Consider the following 9,421-nt stretch of genomic DNA (forward strand, 5'->3'; position numbering starts at 1 on the left):
GATATGTTTCAAACAAAGCGAATCGTCTCGAACAATCCTAAACCCTAAGTAATAGACCGTTTTTCTTATGAAATAATAGTCCTCAATAATTACTACAGTTGCAAAATTGGTTTTCCAAATAATTTTTAGCCTATGTTTTATGTTAATTTTTTTACTATTTATCATATATTTAATTTGTTATTTTGTTATTAAACTTATTGCCTATTAAGGGTGTGTTTGTTTGGGGGTTTGGATTTTGTGTTGTGATTTGAATAGTAAAAATTTTGAATTTGAATAATTGTATGATGTGATATAAATAAGTGTTGATGTGATATTTTGAATGTAAAATTGATTTGTAGTATAATATAAAAAATAAAAAATAGGTATTTAATTTGATTTTTAGGGGAAAAAATTGGATGAATAGTGTAAATCCAATCTAATCCCCAAACAAACACACCCTAAACTATATTATCTACTAAATATTATAAATACATTTGTAATACCCCGATTTTGGAGTATATAAAATAATATTATTATAGCAAATAAATATTTTTATAATATTTTAGAATCAAAAAATTAATACTCTGGAATAAATTTTATTTCTATTTTATATATTGATTATGATTAAAAAAATTGTTAAACGGATAAATATTGATAAGGATAATCATAAACCATAATATATATATGATAATAATATTAATGATGATGATGATAAGATTAATATTTATAATAATAATAATAATAATAATAATAATATAATATAATATATAATATATAATAATAATATAACTATATATATATATATAAAACAAACCAAACGCTGTGAAGGACGGCCAAGCATAAGAACGCGGAGAAAGAAGAAAAGAAAAAATAAAAAGATTTAGCCGTTAGATTTCGATTTTGATTTTAGGATTTTATTTTTTGTTATACGTAAAATTTAATTATGGGTTTTAATATGAATTTCGATATTAGAAATATTAAATTAGAAATTCTTCAAAAAAATTCATAACTGGCTATTTAATCGGCGAATTTCTTTAGCTAATAGTCTATTTGTAGTCTTAGCATTATATTATGCTAATTTCGTATCGATCCGAGCCGAATAAAAAACGGACTGCACCTGTTTGTTTATTAGTATTTTTGTTTAATAATCGGGCGATATAAATATTATAAGGTATAAGAGTTTTATAATTAGAATATCATAGTTTACTAAATATAAAAGTTTGAAACCGAACGAGCTAACTATAGAAATTAGCTTTTGAATAAGCAGGTAGCTCCTATGTATAAGCATATAACTCAGCTGATTTGAGTATATAACGGGGCAGGTGTATGTTGGAAGAGATTTGAATGAAATTACGAAAGCTAGAGAGTGTAGAAAAGAGGTAAGCAGTAAGAAATTAAATCTAATTTTAAGAAATTAGGTATGCATGTTGCATGCAATTCTAATGAATATGTTAATGTGATATTACGTGGATCATTTTGTCAGTGCATGTATATTTATATATATGTGTGCGTATACATGTGGGAGACTTCACGGTTTATGATATTTGATATACGTATTTGATCGCATCGGTGAATTTATGAAAATGAGGAAAGGTGAGCTGTCTTACCAGTCTTTTTCGGTAAATTCACTTATTTGGCATGTTTCACACATATTGCACGGTTTATCGGATATGATTTATGGATCTATCGTCTAGTCGCCGTGTGCGGTAGTGCTAGGCGAGGGCATCATCTGGGGTTAGGATATTCGACCCCGATGTACCTTAACACTTTGGCGATAATGGACGATAGTAGTCGGACAACTGGGTGACTTAGTCGCACAGTCTTTCAGGGATTAGACCCATAGTAGTTGAGACGTATTTGGTCTAATCATTCGTGTTAGGTTTTGTTCCACTCATTGGGCTGGCCACTGGTGAGGTCTACCGGTAGTTTAGGATCATATGCCAAACTCCAAACGTGATCCCGTTAGGGCGCGCGAGGAGGAGTAGAGTTTCCGTGTTTCCCTTGGGTGATTCCAAGTTGCACGGATTCTACTACATTACACGGGATAGGGCTAGTCTGGGGATCCTATCTTCGCTATCACAAACTATGGGGCGTCTTGTGGTTAATGGCGACAACGTTCGGCTATCCATGTATTGATCGTGGGAGTCGTATGGTGGGTATATGGGAGTGACCTGATACCGTTATATTATTATGGGTTTATCAGGTCCTTCCTTAAGCCGAGGATTTTTCGGCTATTTATTGAAGATGGTCTAGTAAGCTTGTTATTACGGGGCCGAGGGTATTCCGGCTGCTCAATTAGACAGATGTAGTGAGCTTATGATTATAGAACCGAGGTTATTCCGGCTGCTCACTTCGGCGGATGTATATATGTATATATATATGTGGATGTGCGTTGTTGTCGAGTTTGATATCTGTATTGCATCATTTCACCATTGGCATGACATGACACGTATTTTATGATTGACGGAAATTAGACTTTATTTTAAAAGGTATGACATGACATATTTCACGTTAGTTCTTAAAATGGATTTAATTCTAGACTGCTTTTAAGAAAAATATTTGTTTCAGTTATGCATGACACATCCGAGACAGGGGACGTTTCGGGATATAGAAAGACGGGCTGAGTGAGTGAACTTACGTCTATTGTATTATATGTAAATTTTTAACCGGAAAAACCTCTTGTTAAGGGGTGTGTTTTGTAAATATTTATAAATCAGATTTTGCTATATAATAATGTCCTTTTATGGTTAATTTAGCCTTTAAGTATTGTGGGGCCCCAAGTAGGAGGTGACGACTTCATGATGCAGTGTGGCGGTAGCATTTTCAGTGAGCCAACTGGGGTATTACATTTCTAATTTACAATATATATTTAATCTTTTTTTCTTTTATTTCTACTATATTCTAATATAATATTAATATTTTTAAAATTGAATGCAAATGTAGATAGATAGATATGAAAATGAATGAGTATTAATTTATAAAAAAAAATTAAATTTAAGTAATATTAAATACTTTAATATAAATATATAATTATAAAATGAAAATATAAATATATAAAAATAAAGAATTTTATAAGTAATAAAAAAAAAATTAGTTTGAATTTAGTATGAAAATAATGTTTGATGAGATATTTTGTGATAATAAAAAATGTATTTTTGGAAAAATGTAAATTTCAAATAATAAAATTTGAGAAAACTTTGCTAAAAAAACATAGCCTTAATAATTACAATTAAAATACGTGTCTTTTTCTTTTGAAAAATATACTCATCTGTCCCGATGCAAGGTTGCCGTTTATTTTTTACACGTAAATTTTTGAATATTAGTATTATAATAAGTTATAATGAAAAAGACAAAAAATACCCCATTAGTATTATATAATATAAAAATAATGATATTTGTGTAATATAGCGTAAGTTGAAAAAATATTTATTATGTTAGATAGGTATTATAATTACTACATTAAAAAATTGTAACATTATTTTGAAACTAATGAAAATAGAAATGAACAACATTTCAATAGGACGATAGAAGTATATTTTTTTATAACATAGGACTGCAGCTGCTACCGAAAGTGTCAGGGTAAATCTATGACGATTGTACTTAATATCCTGCAAACTAGGCTCCATAAGACTAGTCATACAGTATATGTCGATGAGACATGTTTGAATACATGATTTCACAACTCTCCCTCCCAAGTTTGAGCAGGGAGAAAGAGAACTTCAATCACTATTTATTAAAAACCAAATGGTGTGTGTTTGAAAATTTGAATTTTGAATTTGAATTATAACTATTTTAAAATTGAAATAGTTGAATACAAAAATATTTTTTAGTTAATATTTTTTTCAATTTCAATTTAAAAGTGTGGTACTATTTTATAATTTTTGTTTAATCATAATATTTTTTTTTTATATTTTAATAAAATTATTTATATATTAATTTTAAAAATATATTTAATTTTTATTTACATTATAGATGTATTACTATATATATAATTATTTTATTTATTAATTAATAAAATATTATTATTTCTATTATAAATTTCAAAGACATACATTCGAGTAGTAAGTAAAAATATATTTTTAATTTGATGTGTGTAATGATGCAAGAAAAACACGCCCTTTAAAACAAAAAAACTTCTAATGAATGATGATGCAGGCTCAGCAGAGCAGACCTCAGCAGCTTGAGAACGAATCGTCGCCGTCCTCCGACGATCTCTGTCTCTGAGAAATTAATTTTCATCCTACGCTCGCCACCACAAGATCCTTGTACGGCCCATACAAACCCTAGCAGTCCTCTCCCCGGCCGCTGCCTTGCCTTCACCGGATCCCTGTTCTCCCTCATTAAAATAAACATAACACCTTACTTCTCGAAGTCTCTTCCATGTCTCTCGACGGGGCGCATGGATCAGGAGGCCAACCTCACGCTCATGGAAACGGGACTATCTATGCCTCCGGGCAACAAAACGGCGCCGTCGCCTCCCCGCCCCCGCCGACTTACTTGACGCACAGGTTAAGACTGAACCCCAATTCAGATCACAAACCCGATACTTATGAGGATTTGGAGCTGGACTTCAGCCCCTTGGTCTTCAGCTCTTTGGAGAGATATCTTCCGCCAAATCTTCTCCCCCAGCCGCGCGATGTCAAGGTCAATTACATGCGAGAGATTCTTCTTCGGTACTACCCCGAAAGCGAGCGCGTTAGGGTTAGTGGAATGCACAATTCACCCTCTCTTTTCCTTTAATAGTGTATGCGTGTTGACGGTTTAAATTTGTTTGGGCTCGAGGGCACGTGCTGCCTCTGCTTAATGAGGGCCGTGTTCCAGAACTTGGAATCTGAGTCCGCGCGTCTGGAAGTGATGATAGTGTATTTAACTTTGATTGTGATACAACAGCCAAAGCGCATCAATCTGTGAAGTTTGCCTGATTTGGCATGGTTGTATTTGGGTAAAAATCAGGGTTGCTGGTTTTAATGGGTGTACAGCTTCCTTCTTATTGAAGATCTCAGAATGATTTAATAATGTAAACTTGAATGCATTTGTAATTGAGTTCGGTCCCCTTAAAAGACATACATTTTTATCAAGGTCTTGAAATCCAAGAGGTTTGTCTTTCAAAACCAGCTAAGCGTTTTTCTATGTAGTCCTTTTTATCACACCTTCTGAGATTCATTTATTCTAAAAGAGCCTAAAAGAAGCCATATGTGCCTGGGTCCTGGGATGCTTCCTATATTGATGCAAATTAAATTTTGAAGTGGAGTGAAGTGAACTGAAGAGTTGGATTATAGTTGTAAAGTTGTGTCATGACTGCATAGACAGTGATGGATTTGGAAAGTTTTCGCCCTCCCTATGTTTTGTTTAATCATTATTCTAGTATGCGATCTTCATAATTTTCAGATGTTATTAGCCTCTTTTAGTGGGTGTTTTCTCATGACAATATTATCTTATAAATTGTGCAATTGAATGAATGTGAACTTACACTGATTGCATCTAAACAGCTTCAGAAACACAGGGAATACAGACAAAAGATTATATCCAACTATCAGGTATTATTTGAACTCATTAATACTGAGTGTGTAATTGAGTAATATGTATTTTGCTTGAGATGCAAGTACAAGGATTATCTATCTGCCTTTCCCAATTTGATATGATAATTGTGAGCACTAATGATTAATTTTTTATGCTATTCTTTATGAGTTCAGCTTCAATTGGAATAAATTTTCCAACGGGGAATAAGAGTACATATACAGTGTATGACCCCCCTTATACGCTTGTTCCCCGTTGGTAAATTTATTCCAGTTGAAGCTGCCCTGTGGAGTTCCTTTTACTTTTCATATTCCATGACAACAAAGGAAGCTTCCCAAAGTTGTACCTCTGCTGTAGGATAGAAGTATGCTTGTTTATCACTTAAGATTTATTTTTGAGTTACTTGGACCTTGTCTGTCAGCTACTGAGTATATAATCAGGAACTGGCAAATGTGATGTAAAGATTTATTATGTTGTAGTAGGCTGTTATGTTCTTTTGGATAACAGAAAAGAAGCTTATCATTTGCATGAAGCAGTCACTGTACCCTCTCTTGAATGTTCACTGTATCATAGGTTTTGTATGTACTCATTTCAAAGTTTCTACTAATGAAAACTAGTTTTGTTTCTCAGCGCCTGCACCGGGAACTTTATACCATGCATGCCTCAAACTTTTTTGTCCCATCATTCCTCAAGGCAATCAATGAGAATACAGAACAAGCTTTCAGAAACATAATGTCTGAACCCTCCCCAGGAATCTTTACATTTGAAATGCTGCAGCCACGGTTTTGTGAAATGTTACTGGCTGAGGTGGCCTTTTGATCCAGCTATATCATTCATCCTCTCAAGTCTTCCTTACTGATTATTAATTTGATCATGGCGAGCTCTATTTGCTCAGGTAGAAAATTTTGAAAAATGGGTTCATGAGACAAAGTTCAGAATCATGAGACCTAATACAATGAATAAATACGGTGCTGTTCTTGATGATTTCGGCCTTGAAACTATGCTTGATAAGCTTATGGAAGATTTCATACGGCCAATATCAAAAGGTTGGGTGTTTTATTTAGAAGTTTAGAGCATGAAATGCTGAATACATGTCATCTCCTGAGTTAGTCATGACAACTGAAAATATTTTGCAGTTTTCTTTCCAGAGGTTGGTGGGTCCACACTTGATGCTCATCATGGCTTCGTCCTTGAGTATGGGATGGATAGAGATGTTGACCTTGGTAAATAACTGTTTTTATTAATTTCCTAGTCATGTACCATCAGGTGTCATCATACCATTTTTACAGGTATTGCTCCTGTCTTATTAAGAACTGGCCCATTTAGGCAACTTCTTCCTTGGCTAGTTAAATTAAATTATCTGTAGCAATTGAGTTAGAGTTGGGGGACAATTTGTAGTTGGGTTAGCCAATGCTTCATTTTGGTTCTGAATGTGCAAAGTCACTGCATATTTAACACTTCACCTTGAAGAATCTTTTCATACAGAAATTGTTTCCGGTATTCCCATGTGATTGAACCTTTTCCTTGTTGTTTCTATCAAGTTATTGACATGTTGTTGGTTATTCAATAGGTTTCCATGTGGATGATGCAGAAGTCACCTTGAATGTCTGCTTGGGTAAACAGTTTTCTGGTGGTGAACTATTTTTTCGCGGTGTGCGGTGTGAAAAACATGTAAATACAGAAACTCAGGCAGGGGTAAGTAGTTTGGCTACTTAATATTGTGAAAGTGTGTTACTGTGTTTGTCTTGGTGTTCTGTGGTAAGCATTTGATGAACTTCATAGTTGAGCTACTCAATTTATAAATAGACAGTGGAAATAAAATAGTTTTTTTTTTTTCTTCCCAACATCTGATCTTTGGAAACCAGCAGGGATCATACCTGGAATTGACTTCTACTGATCAATGATTGATAATTATTTGTGTCCCATGTATGTAGTGTTTTAGTACTTTCAGCAATAGATTGGAGCCATTCGAATTTTGCATGTACCTTAAAATTAGAGTTCTAACAACATACTGCAATATTTGATTTTAATGGGTATTATATTTGCATCTATTGTAGGAAATCTTTGACTATTCACATGTCCCTGGGCATGCTGTTCTTCATCGTGGTCGCCATAGGCACGGAGCTAGAGCCACAACATCTGGGAATAGGATTAACTTCTTGTTGTGGTGTAGAAGGTAACTGACATCATATTTGTTATTTGCGCATTCTTAACTAAATCATGGCGTGTGGCTGGTGAATCTCCCTGGAAACTGATGGAATTTTAATCAAGGATAACCATTTTGCCCCCCCCCCCCCCCAACCAACAAAACTGAACTGTGTTTTGTATCACAATGGACAACCTCCTATTAAGTCTCCAACTCCCAATTTTTACTCATAGTTTCATTGGACAGTTCTGTTTTTAGAGAGCTGAGGAAATATCAGAAAGATTTTTCTAGCTGGTGCAAGGAGTGCCAATGTGAGAGGAAGGAAAGACAGCGCCAGTCTGTTGCTGCTACCAAACTGGTAGGCTAATGTTAATGTTTTGTTTGGGATTTATAGCTTGGATTTGTTTTGTTTTTATTTTTTGTTTTTTTTCTTTTATTTTTGGTTAGATGCCCAATTTTTTAACCTAGTGGAGCATTTGTTTAAGAAGTTTAATTAATGGAATTTTGGAAGGTAGTTGTAAAATGATGTAAGTGGTTTTCCAGGAATTTCTGAGGAGAGAAGGAAAAGCTGCAAGTTGAGTTCATATCATGTGCACTTTTTCGTTGTTGTTGGATTGCATGCCAACCAAACGCAAGTGCAACATGCCTGCATCTGCTGAGCCGAATGAGATAGGAGCGAGCTGGTGATGGTTAAACTTCATTAATTGATTATTCGCGAGTTTCCATCTGATTGCTGCTGCTGCTACCTGCATTGAGGGGTCAGTATGCTTCTGGATGGATCCTTTAGCTTTAAACCTTCCTTCCCTACAAACTAACATGTTGATGCTGTGTAAGAGAGAAATTCCAGTGACGTTCACAACATCCCTTGATGACAGAATATGGATGGGAAGTCGGCTGTATTGTATTGTCTCTAATTAATTCTCTCGACCTTAGTTTCGTCTTGTATATGGATATGGATTTGGATTTGTATTTGCATTTGCATTTGCATACTAGGATCTGAGTTTCATTTAGGTGTGTTGTGCGGGGTGAACAGTGAACTGAAGGAGGGTGTGTCTGAAATCAAGCAAACTCAGAGAGAGAGAGAGGGAGAGAGAGATGGCTCCACCCCCCACCTCCACCTTCACCTCGCGGCGTCCCTTCCAGTTCCAGTTTTTACTCCAGCAGATCTTTTTTTCTATCTTTGTTTTCCTAGTCTCCTGTCATCATCCTAATCCATCCCATGGAAATGGAATCTCCCATAACCATTGTTACAACGCATCATCCTTCTTCATCTGCGGATCCTTGGGCCGCCTCGATTTACCGATGTGAATGTGATTCTCGCCCTCCCCCGACTTTCCAATTTGGGCACGCCCGGCCATCTGTTTCAGCTCCATGAGAATAATCTTTCCGAAAATAAAATTCCATGTGCTAGATGCTGACCTCGACCGTACCGTATGCTGAGAAACAGACAGAAACTGCGATTCTTTTTCGTTTTTCTTTGCAAAACAACCTATCCCCTCCGGATTCCCCTTTCACTACGCTTACACACTATCCTCCTCCACGAAATTATACATACATGTGGAAGCGTTTGAATACCATCACTATACAAACATCCCGCCATATCCCAGCAGGACTTCTCCCTTCAACTGTTGTGGGACTAATATGCCTGCCTGCCCGCCCCCATTCCCATTTGCCGGTGTTGAAACGTGATTTGGATTTAGCGGTCTACTCGACCCAAAATCAAAGCGAAAAGACTGATTCAATTGACAGGATTCCTTTTGAGCTTATCCTAATTAATAA

General features: G+C 35.1%; 1 protein-coding gene across 1 annotated transcript; it reads left to right on the forward strand.

Annotated features, from left to right (window-relative positions):
• Nucleotides 1–4,110: 4,110 nt before the first annotated feature.
• LOC127245482 (2-oxoglutarate and iron-dependent oxygenase domain-containing protein CP2) lies at nt 4,111–8,652 on the forward strand. The gene is made up of 9 exons (XM_051266401.1): nt 4,111–4,680; nt 5,469–5,516; nt 6,127–6,303; nt 6,392–6,542; nt 6,633–6,719; nt 7,067–7,191; nt 7,554–7,672; nt 7,889–8,000; nt 8,186–8,652. Exons 1-9 carry the CDS (start codon nt 4,360–4,362, stop codon nt 8,219–8,221), a joined length of 1,176 nt encoding a protein of 391 aa, XP_051122358.1. The 5' UTR covers nt 4,111–4,359; the 3' UTR covers nt 8,222–8,652.
• Nucleotides 8,653–9,421: the final 769 nt, after the last annotated feature.

This window comes from Andrographis paniculata, unplaced genomic scaffold (assembly GCF_009805555.1).
Source record: "Andrographis paniculata isolate CXL003 unplaced genomic scaffold, ASM980555v1 Contig22END, whole genome shotgun sequence".
Classification (NCBI taxonomy): Eukaryota; Viridiplantae; Streptophyta; class Magnoliopsida; order Lamiales; family Acanthaceae; genus Andrographis; species Andrographis paniculata.

Bases quoted from the DNA above. Each gene is read 5' to 3' on its own strand.
- LOC127245482 (XM_051266401.1), top strand. From the start codon at position 4,360: ATGTCTCTCGACGGGGCGCATGGATCAGGAGGCCAACCTCACGCTCAT. The intron at 6,720-7,066 runs GTAAATAACTGT...GTTATTCAATAG, and splicing joins GGATAGAGATGTTGACCTTG to GTTTCCATGTGGATGATGCA. The intron at 7,192-7,553 runs GTAAGTAGTTTG...CATCTATTGTAG, and splicing joins ATACAGAAACTCAGGCAGGG to GAAATCTTTGACTATTCACA.